This window comes from Hippichthys cyanospilos, chromosome 11 (genome assembly GCF_059441005.1).
Source record: "Hippichthys cyanospilos isolate Australia breed blue-spotted pipefish chromosome 11, RoL_Hcya_1.0, whole genome shotgun sequence".
Classification (NCBI taxonomy): domain Eukaryota; kingdom Metazoa; phylum Chordata; class Actinopteri; order Syngnathiformes; family Syngnathidae; genus Hippichthys; species Hippichthys cyanospilos.
This window is the reverse complement of record NC_142379.1, coordinates 4418806-4442500: the sequence shown is the minus strand read 5'-3', so window position 1 is coordinate 4442500 and position 23695 is coordinate 4418806. Positions and strand designations below refer to the sequence as shown.

The following is a 23695-nucleotide window of genomic DNA, read 5'->3' as shown; positions in this document are numbered from 1 at the left end:
TAAAACACATTTTGATTAAATGTCTAACTACCTGTATATATGTATATATATATCCCAAAATGACTTCCTTGTAGCCAACGGCTAGCAAGCAAAGTCAACCAATAGCCAGCTATGAAATAACATCATTCACCAATGATTGATGAAAATGGACATGGAAATCAACAAAAGTTAAAAGCAAGATGAAAACGTTGAACATATATATATATATATATATATATATATATATATATATATATATATATATATATATATATATATATATATATATATATATACACACACACACACACACACACTCACCAGGAAACCTGCTGTGGTGGTTGGCATCACAGTTGTATCCATTAAACTGGGCCGACACGGACGCGACGCCGCTCATCAGCAATAGGACGAGGAAGCACGACGGCGTCATTTGGGCATCCGCGAGACGTTTGGCCGCCGTCATCTTCAGAGGGTCAACATGGCGTGCCGCGCCTTCCCCGGGGCGAACGCTCAAAAGTGGCGTTTATCTCCCGAGCGCGAGAGCGAATCCGGAGGCGAGCGCCCTCTGTGACCTCGATCAAAGTAGTACCGGCGTCTATCTCCGGGCTCTCCGATCCACCTTCTGGCCTCCCCCTCGCCTCACTCGCTCATGATGGCCGCCAGCCTCCCTGTTTTTCAAGGCCTTTTTAAGCCAGGTCGCGCCTCGTTATCACCCCCACCGCTGGCTTTTCTACACCTGTTTAACTGTTTCCCGATGCCTTCAAAGCCACCCCACCGAGGTGGGGGGGAGGGGGGGGACTTTTGATGGCGATCGTTAGCCTCGCCCGCATTTTGTTGCGTATGATATGAAAGATAGCGGCGCCCATTATCCAAACACGGCCTCGGTGACGGACGTGGGAACCTCCATCAGATCTGAAACGGCCTCAACAAATCTTTTCACGGAGCCCGGAAACCCGATCCGGCCTCGCCGTTTCCCACTCGCCTCCGCCGTTTCTGATCATCACCTGTCAGCCGGCACAAACGCCGGGCCTCACTAGGGGCGGGGTAGTCGTTTATGAGCTGGGGGGGCGCGGAGGTCAGCCCAGGAATTAAGCTGTCATCGGCCACCGCGGCGGCCCGGATTCACATCCACATAATAGTCGGCTCATGGTCCGATGCAGCGCTGGCTGAAGATGATTGGGATGCACAAAGCGTCACTGAAAGGCTCTCCGAGGCCTACGCCAGCACGACGCAAGGAAAAGCGGGAATGCCGAGTTCCTTTTACGCTTTTGTCCTCTCGACCTGCAGGTAATGCTCCTTTTATATTCCAACATGCTGGCAAGCCAAGCCCTTATGAAAAATACACTCCGCTTATTTTTCAGTCACAAAAAACTTGCACGGTTTGTTATAAAACTTCACAACTTTGAAATAAAATTCAAACTAGCTCGGACAACGGGAGAAAAATGTGCTCAAACAACGGACATGGCGGGCCGATTCCAAGTATCCGTATCAAGCGAATAGCTGGCCTTATTTCACGGTGTTCGCCGTAGAAGCCGATACCAGTAGCCACGAATTTAACCAATAGAAAATTTATAATAATTTCATGCAGTTTAGGTGGAATTTATATATTTGAATATATAGGCTCTCTTTTTTAAATGATCTGTGATTGTTTTGTTTTTGATGGAGGAGGGAATTTGCGTCACAAAAGTACTAGTAGTATCGATTCTTGGTATTGGTTACGACTCGAGAGCTGAGTACTTATACTGGTATCAGTCTCAAAAAAGTGGCATTGAACATGCCTGCTAGGGATGAGCGAGTACCAATACCAAGTGTCCATATCGGGCCGATACCGGGCATAATTTCAATATCAAAACCCACCATGGAAACCGATACCAGCAACGAACACTCTCTAAAATGATCCCTCCCACTAAAAATGTTGTTTTTGAAAGAACTTCAAAAACTTTTGTACTCGTCTTATTGGTGACTACTTCAATTGAGTACACGCTCTGGTATCGATTTTAAAAAAAGCAAGATTGAGAATCCTTGCTAGGGATATGTGTGTACCAATACCAAGTATCAGTCTTGTGTTACTGTGGATCATATAAAATTTAACAAAGTCTTTTGCAAAAGAGCCACGATACCACAATTTACCTATTGCTTGCCTCGTGTTCCAATCAATTTTCTATTCATTTGAAAATAAAAATGAGATTCGCTGATACCTGCAGAAATCCTCTTAAAATGTTATTTACCCCTGTAAGTGCTTCTACGTATCCCCATTTGAGAACGACCCAAGTGAGGAAAGGTAAATGACTGGATGATTATAGTATACAGCATCTGGCTTCTTTTCAACACCTGTAAGAGATATTTTTTCATGACAGCCACAATTGTTCCCAGGAATGTATCATTCTGCGTCGTGACTCACAGATACAGCAGAGACTTTATTAGCTCGCGGTGCTTACTTGCCCAGCGTCAGTGTTGACCTCCCCCATCCCGTGACTGGGCCTCACGTGTTGGCCTCGGACCCCGTTTGGAATTCCTGATGAAGCCCGCGGCTGTTGACGATGAGGTAGAGCCGAAATCAAATATGGGTCGCTTCCAAGCAAACAAGTGGCATAGAGCAGCGAAGGGGATCAGATGGCCGCCAACACATGGAATGAATACATATGGCGAGCCCGTTAGCGTCTTTTCTTATTGTACGACTCCCACCCAGCTAATGACCTATTTAGTCTGTGTATAGCCTTGCGTTCTACTTCTTGGCTAGTCTTTCAGACGCACGAGTTTGTTCTTGATATCGAATCACACTGTTTTACTCACTATGTTATTCGCACTATTTCTCAATAGGGTACTCTTGTACACAATCCTGGGGGCCTCATAGTAACACATTGCGTATACAGTGTGTGTATATATATATATATATATATATATATATATATATATATATATATATATATATATATATATAATAATGTGGATTATTTTACTTTGTTTATCATCTTGCTTGGTTAAATGAAGGTCAATTCATCGAATAAATAAATAAATAGATGTATAAATGACACAACCTCATAAATGTACGTTAAAGGGATTCTAAATGCATTCAGCTGTTTGCATCAGTAAAAGGATAAGTTAGTTAAACACACTTGCACTTGCTGTCAACTGAAAATGGCATCACAAGTACGCAAGGCTCGGGTGATGACCAATCGCTGCTCAGCTTGCAAACGTCACATGACCAAACTTAGCAAACAAGTAAGCCGTGATTGGTGGTTACTGAGACTTGCGCACATGTGATGTCATTTTCAGTTGACAGCAAGTGGCAAAGTCTGTGTTTCAAAGGTATTACCTGTACATGACAAATAATTTAGTTATCAAAGTAATGAGACAAAATAGTAAAGTTTTACAACTGAAAATGGCTAAGTAAATTCAGTTTTCTGGACGCCAAGGAAGCCGTTGCGTATCTCGGGCAGCGCTCCGCTGAACCCGACGAATCAGTTGTCGCATCGTCGCTCGCAGAGACCTTTAAAAGCCCACGAGTCACGACCCGCCGCCACTTTCAAGATGTTCCAGATAAAGCCGTTGCTATCTGATGGAGCTGAAACATCCACGCTCATCTAAAGCGCGCGATGGAGCAGGCGTCACAAAACCTGTGAGAGTGAGGCGGTAATCCGACGCGCCGGTTTGAACACAGGCGGAAAAGTGAAGCCCTCATCAAAGGCCCTGCTGGGATTCAACTCTCAGTAAACTATGAATCCAAAAGCCAAAAACCTTTTTTTTTTTCCCCTTCACCTCAATAGAAGCGGAGTGTTAGGAGATGTTTGAGTCGAAATAGTTTCTAGATGCTCTCTATGTTTTGTTGAGCCCAAGTAGGGCACAAAAGCATAAGAAATGATCTCTTGGATGACATAACATCCATGCATGTTCAAAACTTCTTGTCATAAGGATGACGGATAAGAAGAAACTTACTTTCGCCAATTATTTTTCAATGTTACGTAGATGTCTTAAAACCACCTTAAGAACAATCGGAAGCTGCCCCCTTCGCCGACATTCAAGAACAACAATGCATTACAACAAAAGTCGCTCCTCAGTGGGATAGGGATTTTAGAATGTGGGGGATGGCTGTGTCCCCTCCATCCCTCCCCTCAACTACGCCCCTGGTCACACCTAAGGCCTATTAATTGACATCAGAGGTTCTCAAACGAGAATACAAGCACCCCTAGGGGAACGTAAAGGCCATTCAGGGGGTAGGTGAGACTTTTAATTCTGTGGGAGGAACTTTACATTGTTATTTTCAAATTAAGAGCAAACTAACTGGAACACGAATCAATTTATTGCAGAATTGTCTTATAGTGACACAGTTGCAAAACATCGGATGCCTTCATTTTGTTAACTTTATACATATGCACATTGTCGTTAATGATGCAAGTTTCCCACACATGAGCCAAAAATAAAACAGAAAATATGACATGATCTTTTTTCTGTTTCTGAATGAAATACACTTAGATACCACTACAAATTTAATTCTAAAGTTGAGTAAACCAATCCTGTTTGGTACGACACTCTCTTGTAAGTCTTTTTTTTTTTAATCTAAAAATGCTTTGTGCTCTTTAGGGGTACTTGAATCAAAAAATATTTCACGTGGTTTGGAGGTAAGACTCGAACCTAGCACTTTGTAGCAGAGAATTAAGACTAAAATGTCTGCAAATGAATCATGATATTTGGTATGCTTTGTCCTAATATTGCAATTGGATGTTTGCTAAATGATGAAAAATAACAAACATGTTTGTTTTAGACCCCTTCAACTAATCTAAATAGAGCACTGAAACGCAATAGTACGTCATTGTTTATGAATGCAACCCAATATGGTTTTCTAGTCTACATGTATCCACGTGTATTGTGAGTCATGTGGACATGCATTGGACCTCCATTAAAAAAAAAAAAAAACTGCACCTGTAATGTACTGTATCCAAATATAGATCATATTACATTTTAATCTTCAGTTTGCCTAAAGTTGTAATCACGTGAGCGATTAAAAATGTGACAGTTGCAAATATTCAGTAAAGAAGCGTTAGTACACATGGCTCTATGCTGCCCCCCTGTGCTCAACAACTCTCACTGCACAGCAAAGTGTAGCCAATGGTCCATAGTTCAAAGGCTGTTGCAGAGGCCAGCCAAAACTGTGTTTTTGTTATTCAACGTGCTATGTGTTTATTTTGTATTTCTTTATCTTTTTGACTGGGAAACAAAAAAAAATTCCAAACCTAAACTATAATGTGGATTTTCTATGCATAGCTCTGTTCACCATAAAGCCACTTTCCATATTTGTCCTGTTGTTAGTTTCACAAGTATTTAAATCAATTGTCTTAGTTTATATGTATTAATATCGCTTTCCTTTTTAATCTTAAACCAATGAAAGCTCCTCACAAATAAGTGTATAAGATTATTAAAACAAACAAAAAAAATGTGTTTTTGAACTTTTAAATAGTTATGTATGAGAGCATCACTAGCCAGGTTCTGTATGTAAGCAAAAACAAACAAGGCGAATGCGATCAGCAAATGTGTGTGAGCATGTAACCCGTGGATGTGACTGGAAAAAAAAAAGTGCAATATGTTTTGACTATTGTGTCTGGCAGCATTTTAGTAATAGATGAGAGTGTTTAAGTAATGGGTGTGTGCATTTCATTAGCATAAAAAAGTATAAAAATAAATCAGCAATGTGCAAAACCAACTGTAACAATGTGTGAGAGTGTATCATTAACGCATGAGAGAGATCAGCATGTGCTGTTAAGAATGTTTGAGAGTGAAAAAAAGTGTATGGGAATGTTAAACTAGCGCGTGCACTAAAAATATCAACTCTGTGTGTGAAAGTGTTTTCGTAGTTTGTGAGAGTGTTTTTGCTGGTGACATGACCCAAAACAATTTTGTACATGAAAGGATTTCAGTAGCGCGTAAGAGCATTCACTTGTTTATGAGGATGAGGGAAAATTCAGTTGTGTCAGAGCATTTCAGTCATGCGTGTTGACCGGAATAAAAATCACACGCTTTTTTTTTTTTGTGTGGATGACAGAATTTCAGTTGGATGTAAGAGTGTTTTACTAGTGCCACATGAGATTTGAGATAGGTAACTATGAATTATGAGTTTCTGCAGGTATCAGCAAACCAAATTTATTGTTTTTTAGCATCATGATAAGCACGGATTTTTGTTTTTAAATTAAGGGCAAATTAATTGGAACGTGAGGCAACATATTGCCACATTTTCTTACAGTGACTTCTTTGCAAAAGGCCTAGTATGGATGCTTATTGTCATCAGCTTGAAATAAGGCTTTTTTCAGACTGATTCGCCTCACATGCAGAGGTCGTGGGTTCGATTCTGGCTCAGGCTCTCTTGTATGGAGTTTGCATGTTCTCCAGGTACTCCATTTTCCTCACACATTCCCCAAAACATGCATGGGAGGTATATTGGACATTCCAACACAGGAATATATCACTAAAAAAAAGTTGAGAACCACTGGTTTAGAACAAAGGTGTCCAAGTCCGTTCCTCAATGGCCGGTATCCTCCATGTTTTCGATGCTCCTCTGTCAAACACACCTGAGTCAAATGATTAGGATAATTTTCAAGCTCCTGCAGAACTTGCTGATGAGCTAATCATTTGAATCAGGTGTTTTGGGGAGAGGGACCTTCAAAACATGAAGGATTAAGGCCCTCGAGGACCGGAGTTTGACATTTGCGGTTTTAAAGAAAGCCCTATGTATTCCACTACAGTATAGCGTATTAATGGTAATTTTTTATTCTTGAATTTATCATTTCTTATTAGTGATAGTTAAACTGCTCCAAAAGAACGGCCAATTCTTGTATCGGCTGCCACCGTGAAATTAAAAGCTACATGAATGCACTAGTGCATGTAAAGAAAATAAATCGAGAAATAAGGTTTCTTTAGTGTGTATATTAGGTATTCGTGAATTCTGCGACTGACGGCTCGTCATACTCTTCCTCAACTCGACTGAAGTCAGTTATCGTGCACCTGCGTCACATCAGACTGAAAAAGCCCGGCGGTGTCCCAATCTGATCCAGGGTCAGCTGGGCGTCGCGTTCTCCTGATAAATTCCGCCATTTCCCCCGCTTTGGGCCCGTTGCTTCTGCGTCCTTCTCGCTTCCCACCATTGCGCTGCATCGGCGACGGCGGCACCGGGAGGCGGAGCGGCGCTAGGCAGGCTGCAGGAAGCCAGGCGGGGATCCGGTGTGCCACAGCGGCATGAGAGCGAGACCGAGAGCCGGGGCGGATGAATGCGAACACCGCAAGCCTTGAACGCGCGACGGGCAGCTAGCGGCGCAACAACACGGCACCGAACGTTTTGTTGTTGTTGTCGCCACATTCCGCCCTCATTATAATAGCCGACTAGCTTAGCTCTGATTTCATACCGACCAGCGCGGTGGGAGAGGCAAGGAGGAGTCCGGCCAGGTTTCGCAAGGACGTGGACATTTTTTTTCCTCTCCCTTCGCTTGCGATCATTGACGAAGATAAACTCCGGCAAGTGTGCTTTTTTCCCCCCCATCCCCAAAATTTTCTTTTTTTTTTGTGTTGTATCAAGTGAGCGAAGATGTCTGGGCAAAGCATTACGGACCGGATAACGGCAGCCCAACACAGCGTAACGGGATCCGCCGTATCCAAAACAGTATGCAAGGCTACCACTCACGAAATCATGGGCCCGAAGAAGAAGCATTTAGACTGTAAGTATGCTCAATGTATCTCTTTTTGTTTGGGGTTTAAAAGCAAAAGTGTCGACGCAAAAAGCCCCCCATCGGCGAGGCTATGGCGGCTGTTAGGCCTCAAAGCCCGAGGCGCCGCTAACATGCTAAAGCTAGCGTACGTCACGGAGCTGGACGTAGAAATACAGCAAATGAAGCTACGTCTTCTCACTATCGTTTTTTCGACTATCTATAGAATCAATATTTGGAGCTGTTTCGATAAATGACATTTTTTTATTTTTTTAAAGTCATCTTAGCCCATCTTTAGCTATCCGCTTGTATGTGAAAGCTCCAGTAGTAGTAGATGCTAATATAAAATGACTTTTATGATCCAGGCCATCGATTTGACATTTCATATCATTGTTGCCATTAAATATCACTCATTTTTACTTCCCGTTTCTACCCAATTGAGGATTGTTCATTATTAATATTAATTGTTCTGACGTTTACGAATAGGCTTGTTATGCCCGTTTTGAGTCGTTGGCAGGTGGCACACCTGTTGTGCCGTTCAGGTGTCACCCTCGGGGCGTCATGAGTTCGAAGAAACCGTGGATCATTTTAAAATCGTTTCAAGAATGAAAGATGTATTATTAAGCAAAATCCAATGCAATCAACTAAGGCTGCGCCTATCAAGAATTTAAATGGACGATTTATTCAGATCAAAATTAAAGTTTTGTTTTTGGTCCTTAGTGGGGGGGTTAACATTGAAGACCAAATGATACATGACGCTTGATTATGAATGGCCAACTTTGATTAATTTTTGATTTTTCAAAAGCAGCACATTACCTCCCTCTTCTTCTCTAGATACAGACTGAAAGCACATTTGACGCAATATCTTTTGTTAAAATGTGATCAGTACGAGCTTCAAAGTGTACTGTCATTAATCAGGCCAGCCTATATGGAGCACTTGCGCTGCTTAATATTCTTTAATGCTAGATGCAGCTATAATGGAGATTGAGACACCAGGTAAACACTGGCAACCGTTGCCATTACCTCAATACAGTTTTTAGTGTAATTGTTGTTTAGCATGCTGAACTATCGACTATCTACTACAAACACTTCACTGTGTTTCTGGTGTGTTTCCTGCCATGCAGAGTAAAAACAATATTCACTGCTTGACATTTTTTTTCTGGCGCGTGCACTATCAAGTGAGTTTTCATGGCACAAAAAAGATGGCTCTAGCTTATTTATTTATTTATTTTTTAAGGAGGCTCTACAGAGTACTTGAACTCATCAACCTAAAACTTTATCACAAATACACATGATAACATGCAATACAGTGTGTTCCAATTGCAAAAGGAAGGATGAGCCACTAGGTCAATCACTGCATCCTTTTTTTTAATTTTTTTATATTATATTATTTTAAAACCCCAAACCTGTCTTGAAACCCTACTTTAAAGTGCAACGCTAAAACCATATTTTGGAACCCTAACTACAAACCTTAACCCAGAGTAGGACATTTGGTGCTTTTAAAACTTCAAACTGTAATTGTAATAAATGAGTGTAAATGTGCTAATGTCATTTTTTTTAAAGTATATCTTTACTTTTGGCCCACCCCGTAGATGATTTTCTGCCACTTCCATTTAGTCTGACCCCGAGTTACACTTTGCACTTTGATCCCTCGCATAACATGATTTATTTCTCCACAAGTTATCTTTGTGTGTCATGCTGACGCAAGGCAAGTCATTCCCCTCAGTATGAATCACCACGACTGTCACAGCAGTGCCCTGATAAACCACGAAAAGCCCCCCAAAAACTGGAGTACAGTATTCGCTGTGACATGGCGCTGCCTCCTCCATATTCATCCTCCTCCTTCCTCCTCGCTCTTTTTCACTAGGCCATGCAGTCAGTCACCCATGCTAACTAGCGGCCGCTTCTCGCGAAGGTTACTCTGCCCTACTTTGACGAGTCAAATATAGGACGGCAAAAAAGAAAGGAGGACCCAACAAACTCCACTGATATGATCCGTGCCGTCGGCAGCTGCGTTTGTTATTGTAAAATAAAGAAAAAATGTATATATTTTTTAAACGGGGTCGAGCAGCTTTGACTTGCATCCCTTGGCCAGTATCGCGGATGTTAAAAATGAGATGAGCCGCGAGCAAGTGGGACAGCACATGTATGATTTACTGGTCGCTGGCAGCGGCCGTTGACAGTGAACAGAAAACTGAATGAATCTAGCACACTATTTGCTCATTATTATTAAAAGGAGGCCATGTTAGAGTCTATGAATTGATTAGCATTTTCCAAAATTAAATGAATGCGTTGTCATTGTATAGGCTGAATACAAAAACATTGGGAGGGAAGGGCAAAGTATTGTGAAAACAGTCTAATGTACTGGTTGTAATCGATATTTTTTCATTGTTGAACGTGTAGGACTGTCTTCCCCAAACACCTATATTTTTCCCTTAAATATGCAATTTTAATGGGTCACGAACATGTTCCTTTTTTAGCTTTCAGAAAAGTGCTGGTTTTGGAAATACCTTTTGAGCTACTCTTGTTCCTTTGAAGTAAAGTTGGCCGGGTTCTGGATTGCAGCCAGTTTGTTCGATACCTTTGCTTATAGATGCTCACAGTTTGAAAGGTCTTAAATCCTGCCATCCGTCTGCCAAATTCGATTTGGAATTTTGTTATTGCCGGGTATATCTGCACCTGTGACCTCTCGCTATACACAGTATATGAATTTAACCAGGTCAGGTATGCAAATCTCTGCTTGTCACTCACCACTGCGGTCACTTCTGTTTATTCATAGTCTGCAGTAGCAGGTGTTGGACTGTTCACGGGCCCACCATGTTTGAAAACGCATAACGTCACTTCAGTAGTTTATTGTAGAAGACAAAAATAAGAGAAGCGCCATCAGCTCCTCGGGAACCAACACACCATCACTTTCTCCCCCATGGAAATCTGACCTCGGGTTATTTTTAGGCAGGACGTGGAAAATCGTTACGATTCCTTGCATCAGCATGGTTTCTGTGCTTTTTTTTTTTTTTTTTTTTTAATGAGGTTTTAAAAAAAAGAGACAGAATGTATGTGATCACATATCACAATCACTTGTCCCCATGTCAGACTTGATCCACTGCACCAACGAGATGAACGTGAACATTCCTCAACTGGCCGACTCGCTGTTTGAGAGGACCACCAACACCAGCTGGGTGGTCGTCTTCAAGTCGCTCATCACCACGCACCACCTCATGGTGTACGGCAACGAGGTGACACGCACACGCGCGCGTTATGCCAGATAATCTCACAACAACCCAGGCCACTGATGTCAAGCAGATTACGATTGCATGTATGATTAGATTAATACCTTTTAGTAATGTTTCCTGTTGCCCTCCCCCGTTTTCCTCTTTGCAGCGTTTTGTGCAGTACCTGGCTTCGAGGAACACATTATTCAACCTCAGTAATTTCTTGGACAAAAGCGGCCTGCAAGGTAACCCCGCCCACCTTTTACTGATGCCTCTCTGCAAATTGTCATTTTGTCCTACGCCTGTTTGTTGCAGGCTATGACATGTCCACGTTTATCCGGAGGTACAGTCGATACCTGAACGAGAAAGCCGTCTCGTACAGACAGGTTGCCTTTGACTTTACCAAAGTTAAGCGAGGGTAAGACGCTGGATGTTGACACGGGATGTTGTTCTGTCCTATAGTTTGAAGGGGCCCTGGGGACACTAAAGTACTGCACACAAACAGCAATAAATGGCATAATGGAGGAAAATCAATGTGGAAATGTGCACCTTTTTCATGTATTTCAATATATTGATAATTAGTAGTGACTGGCAATCAATATATCATGTTTTTATGTAATAGCAAGTGGATATTTTTTTATTACCCTAATTTGTGGAGACCTTTCATGAAGAATTACCAAATTAACTCACACAAAGTATTTATTTTGATGAAAGAGTCCCTACAATCAATACCAGATATCTTTTTTTTTTTTTAACTATAAGGTAAACAAAACGTACTTTTTTTTTTTACTATTGAAAATGGCTAAATATTCTGCGTAGCGGTAGGCAGGGATAATAAATCATGTTGCCATGCTTCAGATTGCCAGTGTCCATTTTACAATCCCAAATGCAGCACACAAACCTAACCGTGTTTCCTACCCAAGAAGGTGGAAAATGTCATGTCCTCACATTCAATATTGATGTCATTTAAACACAACAGTGACTTGGAAAAATGCCACCTCATTCAGGCAGCGTAAAAGAGGCCACAGTAAAGCCATCTATTAAAAAGGAGTCTATTTGAAGTGCGGTGTTTATTTGTTCTAGTGGACAACACACCCAGCAACAATCTCTAGCTGTGGCTACTATTTCTGTCACTGTCTTACTCTCCGCTGATTTTTCTCTCCCTGTTCATACAGGGTGGATGGTGTTATGAGGACCATGAATACTGAGAAGCTGCTCAAAACCATCCCCATCATTCAGAACCAGATGGACGCTCTCCTTGATTTCAATGTGAGTCGGAGGTGAAGCTCCCTATGGTGCAGCAGCATACAAAAAAAAAAGTCACTTGTGTACAAGGCTGCCGCATCGACGCATTCTCTCACCCCAACGCCACAAAAAGAAAAATGCCAGGCGTGTGTGCAAACCACGCTGATTGCTTTCCTGCAGGTCAATGCCAACGAACTGACTAATGGAGTCATCAATGCAGCCTTCATGCTCCTCTTCAAAGACTCCATCAGGCTCTTTGCTGCCTATAACGAAGGCATCATCAACCTGCTTGGTAAGAGAAAGACTCCTCATCCTCCCTTAACGCACCGATGGTACTTCCTCACCTTTTACTCCCCCCCACCAAATAGAGAAATACTTTGATATGAAGAAAACCCAGTGCAAAGAAGGGCTGGATATTTACAAGAAATTCCTCACCCGAATGACCCGGATATCAGAGTTCCTCAAAGTTGCTGAAGTATGTCCGTGCTTTGTTGGTTCATGAGCAGGGAGGGGGAAAAAATAATTTGGCTTTCATTGTGATCAAACAGCAGGTGGGCATTGACCGAGGAGATATTCCAGACCTTTCCCAGGTAAGCTGGTCTCAATCTCTTTCTGTCTCTTCCTTAATGTTTTTCTCTTTTTCTGTCTTTGTCTGTGTTATTCCACTTTTTCGAGAGCAGATGTCAGGCAGTTAACAATACTCAACTTATCACAGATATTGATACCACAAGCACCCCACAACGCAACAAAAAACAGTGACACATCATTTTAAAGAAAGACCTTTCTATTCCATTTAAGTGGCTTTCTATGCCTTTAGGGAAATTGATCATTTTCCAGGTTTTATCAATATTTATTTTTTTTAATGCATTTCCTTTTTTTTTTTTTTTTTAACAACTTTCTAGTTGTCTTACAGTTCTTTGGTCACTGGAAATTAGGATATGGAATTTGAATTTTCAAATTTGGAAGAACCCTGACAGCATTTTCCTTAAAATTTCATTAAATGAATTGCAATTTTCTATGTCTCTCATTTGTAATACGTGATGGTAAAACTGCTCAATGAGACCAGTCTATACTTTCCCTGGAGGACCCAAGAACCCCTTTCTCCTAACAAAATACCATTGGGAACTGACCCCGTGGGTTCTCCAGGGCTAGTATCGGCTGCAATCGCAAGTAACAATGCTTTCAAATTTGGCCGTGTATTGTCGATATTAGTATTCGCCCACCCAAGTCACAATGTTAGGCGCACACACACATAAACGAAGCACGCCATCATGTTTTTACTCGTTACAAGGACTTTTTTGGGGCACTGAGCTACTGTATATCCCACAAAGGGCTTTCTAAAGTTTTCCTTCCTAAAGTAAGATAAACACAATATGAGAAACACTTCTGTGGTGCTCTACAACACTGCAAACCAAACTACATGCACAATAATAAAACATTTCGATGCTAGGTGAAACCCTTCTTTGATTGGCTTAAATAAAAGCACCATACTCAATACAGCCTTAGTACTGAGCTCATTAGGAAATGAGGGTGTATTTAGCTCATTCAATCCCAAACACATATTTTTACTTTTTTTTTTTTTTTTAATAAAGAGTCCAGATGTGCAATCCCAGGTACTTATTCATACTTTTTTCAATTTTGCAAGTTTTAGGCTAAACAAGGGTGTAAAAATGTCTGGTGCTCATTTTTAATTAGGCTTCCAGTAACAATGAAAGTGAAACAGCCAAACATGAATGCTTGAAGTGCCGCTTTTAAAACTGACCAACTATTTTGGCACCCGATGAGTTAGATGGCCGCCATTGGCTTTGCCCGCTCCTTTCTGCACTTTGCATGCTTTCCCTCTTGAGCGCATGCTTCCACGGGAAGTGCTCTCTCTTTTTTTCCCCTAAGCTTTCCTTTCTATATTCTTCTTCAGCACTTCCTTTACAGCAAATAAAGGTGTCAGGTCCACCCAAAGGTTGCAGTCTAGTCACAGTTAAGGTTACACACAACTTGTCCTGTAGGTGCTGTGCTGTCGGCGGTTTAATTGCTGTGCAGCTCAAATGGATTTCTCCCCTGACTGTCACCACCTTTATATTCTGTATTTTCCCCTTATCTTTCCACTTTAGTTCACAGTCTGTGTAAGTACTCTCATTTCACTCTTCTTCTTTGTCTGTGACTTGCCTCACTGCTGTTGTCTCTTTGCATGCCTCCGCGCCTTCTCCCACATGGTCGTGTCAAACAGCCAAAGGGATAGACAGAAAAAAAAAAAATCTATGTGGTGACTTTTTTTCCCCCTCATAGTGAGGTAGCTCATTTGCTGCAAAATGGCTGCCCCGTTGTGCTTCTTTGTGGCCCGTTTCAACAATCCACCAAAAGGTTGTTGAACACGCTGCAGTACAGTGCATCATCCCGTACACGTGTTGCTCTCATGCAGAGGAAGTGTATGGCTGGAATGCAGTCATTGGCCCGTCAATGGTGGGCAACCACAAGTCTATGTTGTCACAGGAACTAAAATGATATACAGTGGTACTATGTAGGTTGGAACTTACTTATCAGTGAATTTTGTTTGTTTCATTGTCATATTGCATTGTTTGATGCTGGCATGGCGGAAATGAGGTCTACTAGTGAGATGCCATGACAGGTTATGGTCATCACTGTTGACCCTTCGATTGAAATTCAACATTTTCAAGAACCACAAGATACCGTGTTGAATTTGATATCTGAAATGGTAGTGTATTAGCAATGTTATTTCCATGCACCTGTCTTATCATCATAGGAAAAACACAATTGTCAATATATTCATTAATGGCAGTGAATGAATTCAGTGCTGAAGATTTCTTTTTTTTAACAAAGTAACGGGCTTTTTTTTTTTTAACCCCAAATTGTGGTTAGGTCTCAATTGTTTACACTTTAAGATGTTTGACTTTCGAGCTACTGCTGTATAAAAAAGATAATTTATATTCAGTTCCTACTTGGTTGCCCACCACTGTCCTTCATGGTGTCTATGTCCACGTACACACACGCACACACTCAGTCATGCAGTATGTGAGCAGAATGCTTACTGCGTGTTTTCTGGCCACGACAGGCTCCCAGCAGCCTCCTCGAAGCTTTGGAGCAGCACTTGGCCTCTTTAGAGGGCAAGAAGGTGAAAGACTCCACGGCAGCCAGCAGGTATGTTAATTTGCCCGTCACAGTTCGTTTCCCCGCTCGCGCCATGCCACGTTGCCCTCATCCCAGCGTGAGTCTATGCATCCCACAGGGCCAGCACTCTGTCCAACGCCGTCTCATCGCTGGCCAGCACGGGAATGTCTTTCACTAAAGTGGACGAGCGGGAAAAGCAGGCGGCGCTAGAAGAAGAGCAGGCCCGACTCAAAGCGCTGAAGGTGATTCGATTGAGCTGACCTTATCTCGAGTCGTTCTCTTTTGCCTGTCTGCTTTATCTTGACGTGCGTCCTTCCTCCTGCAGGAACAAAGACTCAAGGAGCTCTCCAAGAGGCCCTCCTTTGCCACCACGGATACGTCGCCCATTTCAACCACAGGGGGAACTATTAACACTGCTCCGGCCATCGATCTGTTCTCCACACCCAGCTGCTCTAACGGGTACCTTACTTTAAATTGCAGTTGGAGCTGCAAATAGAAAATGATGATTCAATGGCAAATAGTTGCTTTTGTTAACACCCTTTTCTCCGATTTCTGTCACACTTGTCCTTATTAGGATGTTATTTAAATCGAGCTTATTCAAGGTGACCAGTTGCGATGCGGGCTACGGGGTATTGTAGACTATTTTGTCTTCGGTATACCTAACATGCATGTTACTGGAATGTACAGTAAGTGGAAGCCGGGGTACCTGGAAACACGCGAGAGGACTTGAAATGAGATTTAAACCCTGAACACTCAAAACCACTCAAGGCAGCTGTACTGTAAAAAAAAAAAAAAAGTATTTTTTGCTGTTTCTTTGATAAAGAAAACACAAATATTGAGCTGCATGGTTTTTTACTGAACAGAGACATTAAGTTATCGTAAATTTCTTTGTTTTGGACTAAAGCAACACATAGCTAATGTGTTGCTAAGTTTCTTTTTTTTTTTAACCTTAAAACACGTTTCCTCCATATTATGGTTTAAAAACAGCAAAAAAATGTCATGGAGATGTTTTTCCTTTTTAAAGGACAATTCAGTTAAACCAATTACACCCCATATTAATGCACCTATTATTACAGTAGGGAGAAGCTGACTACTTTAGAAAATGTTCATTTATTCATTTTTACTGCATTGATATTCCGTGATGTTTCTAGTGCGGTGAAAATGGAGAATGACCTGTTTGATCTTCAGTCAACGTTCCAGCCACCCATGCAGTCCGCCTCGTCAGGGCTCCCCGTGGCGACGGCGTGGGCAGGTAGAGCGCCACCGACGCAGCTCTCCAGCGACACCTTTTGTCTTTTTTTCGGCCTGCTCTGCATGTTCTCGTTTCTGACGTCCACCAGTTCCTCTCCACTTGTTTTTGGTCTGTTTCATTTTCTTCTGTCTCTTTCTCTCTCTCTCTCTCTGCCTGCCTGTAGATCCTTTCACCTCCGCCGAAGCGGGAGACGACTCCATGCCAAACCTTAACCCTTTCCTCTCAAAACTCGTTGTCGATGCCTCTCACTTACCTGTCGTGTCTTCAGACGGTGTTAGCTTTTCCACTAGGACATCTGCTCATGAAATGTTTGGTGGTAATGACTCTCATTTTGTTTTTCTGCATTGTCCTCGTTCATGTCCGTGTAGAAGCGTGACGTAGCTCGCTTGTCCTCCATGTTGCTGTAGTCTGAATGTTGTCAGTGTTGTCCGTTTTTGAAGCTAAAATCCTGCCTTTTCCAGTGAAAATGTGTTTCTCCTCTTATATCTAAATGTCATTCAAGGTCAAATGCCCACCTGCTTTCAAATGATCCCACCCAACTCCTATTTTGATGGTTTTGTAACGTGTTGCTGTAGAGCTTTAAAGTTATTTATTTCTGTTACCAACACTATGTTTGATTCCCTAGATTGTTACAATCCCTTTATTGACTCAAACTCTTCAGTTTCATCCGATAACAAATTCACAGTGCGGCTAGAACACTCCATCTCAGGTACTACAATGACTCCTAGTCCTGAAAACATTGGATCCTATACAATACCCCCAACAGCTTTTATTTTAATATTTAGTCACTTCCTGCCATTTATAATAACTCTCTTTTAATATTTCAAACTTCTGTGACTAAAAAGTCTTAACATGTTCGCTGCCTCTTTTTTTTTTTTTTTTCTCCTGCCTGCTTGTTTGTCTTGGTCCTGAAACGACTTTTTTTTTTTTTTTTTTTGCTCTGGCTCTTCCTCTCCTACTTCTTAATGCTTCCTGTGGCGTGTCAGACTCCTTCTGTGGCCCAGTGTCCATTGCCCAGCACCTCCCACACCAGGCTCCCTTCCCCACAGAGCCCTCTACTGTAGCAGGTCTATTCAGAGGTATTGAAGGCTCTCTCTGTCTGCATAGATGGGTGAATCCCGCGCCACTGCTAGCTGACGACTCCCCATGCTTGTAGAATCGAGCCATGTTTGAGAGGCGTCGCTTGTCCTAACTGCAGCTGTCGTCTTTTTATCTTCTTAAAGGATACTCCACGCCTCAGCCTCCTCCTCAGCCACCTGCAGGAGGTCTTCAAGTGGACTTTGAGTCTGTATTTGGAGCCAAAGCTACAGGCAACAACAGCCTTAATGCTGATGGTGAGGATTGCATTTTGCCAACCGTTTTGCTGTATTTGTTTTTAGAAGTGGTTGTCAACCCTTTTTACATTGATGTACATACACCCTGTGAAATTGTCTGCAAAACAATTGCAGAGTCAAGCTTCATTTTTAAATTAAAAATAAACAACAAAAAAACTTTGCCTTTCAGATATCACCGGAGGGATTCTGAAACCCACTCTTGCGGGCTCCAACCTGTCGTCCAATCAGCAGCCAGAGAAGCTGGTGTCAGATGACCTTGATTCCTCCCTTGCCAACCTTGTTGGAAGTACGTATGCATCTTTGAATGTTGGTTATTTGCTTCGTAATGGCATAAATGTTGCATGTCTGGTCCATGTTTTTCTCAGACCTCGGTATCGGAAACGGAACTATGAAGAAGTAAGTGGCTCCCGGTTATGCGCCCTCTTGGCAGCAGCACCTCAGAAGCACTTAATTCAAGCTGCCTTAATCCACAGTGACATCCACTGGAGTCAACCTGGTGAGAAGAGGATGACTGGTGGCACCAACTGGCAACCCAAGGCAGCGCCGACGACGACCTGGAACCCTGTCTCCATGGTGATTTACATTTCATTTTGATTAAGAAGAGATCTTGATACAGTAAAAAACAAACAAAAAAACTAGGGTTTTTTCTGCCTTAATTATATTACACAGAAATAATAATCATCAGAATGATGTGTTTAGCGAGGGTGCATAGTACAGTATATAACATTTCTGACCTGACTTTCTTTTTTTAAAGGGGAACTCAAGTCAAATGTTCCCTACAATTATTGCCACATCCCCACTTATCTCAACATGTCATTCTGATATATTTTACATATTACATTCTAATACATCATTTGTGGAAGCTGAATCAAGTCGCAAAACAGACCTGTCCTTATTCGTCACGGTGCAGCCATTTCGCCTCTTGCTGTTCCCTGAAAATGACATCACCACATTTGCTCAGGACTCAGGTAACGACTATATCCCAGCTCATCGTCACATGACCCGACTCAGATGACTCAGATGAGCCGTGATTGGTCACTACCCGGGCCCTGAGAAATTGTGATGTCATTTTAGTCAACAGCAAAAGACACCCCCTTGTGCTAACACAATATGAAGCAGAATGTCATGATTAGATGAGTGACGCTGCATAAAACATTGAGAATTTTTTTTTCTTCTTTATAATTGGAAAAAAAAAATCCACAATATATATGGAATGTAATTGTAAATGTTATTGGTTAAGGACAGTATCTTCCGCCATGTTCCACTTGTTGTCTTGAACAACTTTTTCTCTGTGTAGCCACCTTCCATCATGGCCTTCCCCGCCACCACACCCACAGGCATGATGGGCTATGGCATGGTGAGTGCTCTGAAGTCCTGCAGACCACGGTGGCTTTTGTAGAAGAACTTGCATAGTTTGATCGCCATGTCTGACAAAATCCTTCATTGCAGCCTCCACAAATGGGCTCCATGGGCATGATGAATCCACCCGCCATGATGTATGGGCAGCCCGTGATGAGGCCGCCCAACCCTTTTGGCTCCGTGTCCAGCACTCAGGTGGGTGCACCACTTTAAGCAGGTGTCAGTGTGTGTGTGTATGTGTGTGTAATCGTCACCCTGTGTCATGTTCCCAAGTTAGCGCTAACACAGATGATGGCGGTTCGAACGAGCCCCGGCTCGCATCTCCAACTGCTCATCATCTCCTCGCTCGTTATTTTTGTTTTTATTCCTCTCCTCCATTTACCCAAAACATTTGATTCGCCATTGTCGCTTGTCCGAACTAATCTCATCCCCCCTCTTCCCTCGTCTCTGCGCTGGTTCTCTGACCTCTCCTCTGGCCCTCCTACCTCCTGTGTGTGTGTGTGTTTGTGTTTTCCTGTGAATAGCCCTCGGCAGCCTCTAGTCCTTCCAGCCAGAGTCCTCTCCGAGCTCCCGGACAGGACCCGTTTGCACACCTCTCTCTCAAGGATTTCTTGTAGAGCGTCTCTTTAGGTACAGCATGCCCCTTCTGCTGGCAACCGTGCGTGGCTGCTCGTCTTCTCTCATGCCACCTTCTTCATGCTTTTGTCTTCATTGGATACAGATGCTACATGCTCTTTTTTTCTTGGCTTGATATCAATTTTGCTTTGCTTGACTCACTGTCTTGACTTTAATGAGGCTCATGCTGCCATTTTATCCTGCCACTCATCACATAATGCTCTAAACTGTTTTTTTTTTTTTTAATGGAATTCAACCAGTTGACTGTTCTCTATGCCCCGCCCGTGAAATGTTTTCACTCTTAGTTGATAGATGTACACTTGCACAATTAAATTTTATTTAGGCAACCCTCAAATTCTGACAGTTCCAACAGTCTGTTCAAATAAGTATATATTTGATGCACACAACCAGGGGCTGATAATCTGCAAACATACCATTTTATTCATTTAATCCTAGAAACTGTCCTAGCTGACTTTTTTGTTGTCTGCTGCCAGATTGACTTTTTTGAATGAAAATGTGCTCTCAGTTACGATGCTTGGATATATAAACGTATATATTAAAGATGATGAAAGTCCAAGGTAATGAGGCACAGATTAAATTGACAATAAAATGAGCCTGCTGTAATGAAGATCCCATTTAGTGGTTTATGCATAGTGACAATTCCATAGATGCATGATTGTAGACAGCCACTACTTTCTCTCGAGTTCCACTACACAAGTGGATGAAAACATAAATGTAGCATAGCTCCACCTAGTGGAAAAGTTGAGGTGATCGTCTTTAATCCACGAATTTAACAAAAGGTTTGATCCAGCCTGCAATGACACGGACGTTTTTAACAAATAATGTGCCTGTTTCTTATCTTTTGGCTGGAAATGATGCAAAGATGTGAAAAATGTCCACTGAGGACACACTAATCTTTTTGGACATCAGACCTTTTGTCAAAACCTCGAGAGAGGAAAAAAAAAGAATAGCAAACCCCTTCAGTAAACAATTTAAAAAAAAAAACACTGTTTGGACATATAGCTTAAATGAAAATATGGGAAGTAAATATGAAACCTCTATTAAGGTTTGTTTTTTTTTTTGTTATTTTGGGTCTATCTTTTTTTGGTCTATCCCTAGTGAGTAGACACCCAAGCATTTACAAGGCTTAAACATTTTTGCTCATTTTGGCGCTCTTCTAAACTGGTAGCTAAATGAATGTATGCTGCAAAGTCTAGTGTGGCGGGGCTTATCCAACAGTAGCTCTGAACTGATGCAATGCTTGCGTTCTTCTCATTTTTGTATTTCTCCCTTGCAGACGCAGTTCATGTAACTTTGAAGAGCTCGTCTCTCTTGGAAAGATGAAGCACTTAGCAGCAAAAAGCTTTGTCCTCGTCCAGGACACCGGAGAGACATTCACGCACCCCCACCCCTTATCCCCGCTTACACAGCCACAACACACTCTCACACACAGAAACACACGCCACCTCCCTGAAAATACCGAGAGCTGCGACAGCTTTCAGTAACCATGGTAACAACGAGGATTCCCCTCTCCATTTTACAGTGTCATCTGTAAAGGTAAAGTTCTGGCTGCTGAGAAACTTTGATGTTATGTATTTGGTTAAAAAAAAAAGAAAGACACCAGAAAAGAAAAAAAAAATTAAACTGCGGTCGCGTGTTGAGCAAACAGGGAGGGGGGAGCGGTTTTAGGGCGATGGCGACCTTCCCTTTTTGTCCGAGCAACCGAGTCCACCAACCGTCACGGCGTAGTGATGCTAACGACGTTTACACCCGTTTAGTTTGAGTCTTTTTTACCGTGTTTACAGTAGACATTCCCTGTGTGTCGTTTGTATTTATTTATGATTATCGGTCGAAGGAGCTCGAGCGGGGGTTTATTGTAAAATCGGCGTCGCATAATAATGAGCATTGAACACGCGTGGGAGTGCTTGAGCATTCAAACTATCATCAAGCGGTAGAATGACAAATAGCTGTGATATAAATGACACCTATTAAGCCGAATGACAGAGCACTAAATATTGACTTTGTTATTTTTTTTTTTTATTTACTATTGCTAGATGAAAATAAAATGAAAAAAAAAATCACAGCCGCCACTGCGCTGAGAGCGCAGAGGTTTCCGCTGAAGCGGGTGGGAAACCAAAGCGGCCCACTACGCGATCTTTAAAACATGCTCATAATATATAATGATGGGGGGGGACTTGATCATATTTTTCATAAATTTAATACGACCCTTGGAGGACTTGTTAGGGAAAGGGTGGCCTACCCCTGCATTAAACCGTACATAGTGCATTCTGTGCCTATAAAGGGTTTTGGTTTTTTTTGTTTTTTTTTGTTTGTAACTTGAGTAACACTTCACGCACCATCCCGACGGCGGGCTCCATTTTGCTTTAATAGCTTGGCACGCCATCGGCTCAGGCTGCCTTTACTCTGAATGTGAAGAGTTGTCTTCATGTCGCAAACATCTTTCCAAGCAGCCACCCGCCCGTCGCCCCGCTTGTCAAATGTGCTCCGTTGGCATGTTTGATGTACATGAATCGTACAGGAGATTTAAGATGAAGGCTTGATGACGGGCGGCGGGCGGGCGGCAGAGGAGGAGGAGGAGGAGGGACGAGCACTGTTGATCGGCGCTCAGTGTAAATAGAATATCTAAGACAAAAGAAAAGTCACTGTTCTTTGATTGCAAAAAGAGAAAGATGTATGAAATATGAACACGATTCAAATCCAATTTGACTCTACCTATTAAGTCTTGATTCAGGATGATCTCTTCTGTCATTAGAACCTGTAGCAGGCGACAACTCAAATTTTGTTTCTTCTTTTTCAAATAAAGAGCAGCTTCCACAAAAACAACAAAGGTTCCTTTTTCCCGCTCTGTTTTTTTTTTTTCTTCTCTTTCTCTTCCACAAAAACAAGCTAATGATGAGCAAATGTTTGTCCGGACCACAAACTCACTGCAAAACGCGACATTGTATCATTCAACAGCCTGGTGGCAATCCTTTGGAAATACTTTTAATCCCTTTCATTAATTTCACTGGTGAGTCCATGCCAATAGATTTGGCACTGTTTACCGCACTTGTGCTTCTCATGGCTTTTATATATTTTGGAATGAGCTTTGAAAAGTCAGGATTTGGTTCTGAACCTGCTTTAGCAGATCTGAAAAAGCCACTTGTTATATATAGACATTCAATCGCTTCTGGGGTTTTTTTCTTTCATGACCTTATATGGATTACCTTTTCGGTTGTTTTTAAAAATTTTTGGTCATGACTTTTTTTGTTTCTAGTTTTCCTTCATGATCAATTATTAGTACAAAAAGTGACTGCAAAAAAAAACCAAACACAATCACTTTCCAAAACTACAAAATTTGAGTTTTTGCAATTGTTAAAAATCTTATATTCATATAAAAACTGTCTTTGTGTCTGTACTTTTCCCCAACCAAAACAAATCACCTAAAAATTCGAAACCTGTTTTTATATTCTTTTTATTGTACCAAATCAACTAATTTTTATACTCTTCCAACACCGAATTTGTAATTTCCTCTAAACCCACTGTCTCGCTAATAATCTAGTATAGTTTGCTTTTAAGGTTAATTTGATCAAATAATTTGTATTTATTTTTGAACAATTTAAAAACATTAGGAAATAAATGCAAATTACTGTCAGTTTTTTTCTATTTTTTTTTTCATTCAGTGCCCCCCAAACCCAACATTTTAGTGTCCAGCACAGTCATTTTTCGGTTTCAATCTTTTAGTTTTTTAATGTGTATTTCTCACCATACTCTTTTAATGTTTCAAGAAAGACAAACAGTGAAAGATGCAGAGCTGGTCTGGGTTGTTTGCACACCCTTTTGGTAAACACTGACGACACCTTCAGGCGGCGTTCTGCTATTACAACTATT

General features: G+C 41.8%; 2 protein-coding genes across 10 annotated transcripts in view; one reads left to right on the top strand and one right to left on the bottom strand.

Moving 5' to 3' along the window:
• zpld1b (zona pellucida-like domain containing 1b) overlaps positions 1-442 on the bottom strand; it is an 8662-nt gene extending 8220 nt beyond the window's left edge. The window contains exon 1 of the mRNA XM_088427773.1: positions 301-442. Within this exon, the coding sequence (XP_088283899.1) occupies positions 301-442 (142 nt within the window). The remainder of the gene's footprint in view (positions 1-300) is intronic.
• Positions 443-7022: 6580 nt separating this feature from the next.
• On the top strand, positions 7023-22656 carry picalmb (phosphatidylinositol binding clathrin assembly protein b). Of its 9 annotated transcripts, XM_088427196.1 has the most exons (24): positions 7023-7679; positions 10761-10903; positions 11049-11124; positions 11195-11297; positions 12055-12148; positions 12305-12416; positions 12493-12599; positions 12673-12714; positions 14233-14244; positions 15192-15277; positions 15366-15489; positions 15573-15706; positions 16399-16499; positions 16663-16815; positions 17125-17208; positions 17486-17578; positions 17723-17833; positions 18003-18119; positions 18199-18229; positions 18307-18406; positions 19131-19190; positions 19283-19387; positions 19717-19822; positions 21105-22656. In XM_088427196.1, the coding sequence occupies exons 1-23, from the start codon at positions 7550-7552 to the stop codon at positions 19807-19809; spliced, it is 2211 nt and encodes a 736-aa protein (XP_088283322.1). In that variant the 5' UTR covers positions 7023-7549; the 3' UTR covers positions 19810-19822; positions 21105-22656. The 9 variants fall into 9 exon arrangements, with proteins under 9 accessions (XP_088283322.1, XP_088283324.1, XP_088283326.1 ...); XM_088427198.1 differs by lacking the exon at positions 14233-14244 and having other exon boundaries at positions 7024-7679; XM_088427200.1 differs by lacking the exon at positions 16663-16815 and having other exon boundaries at positions 7024-7679.
• Positions 22657-23695: the final 1039 nt, after the last annotated feature.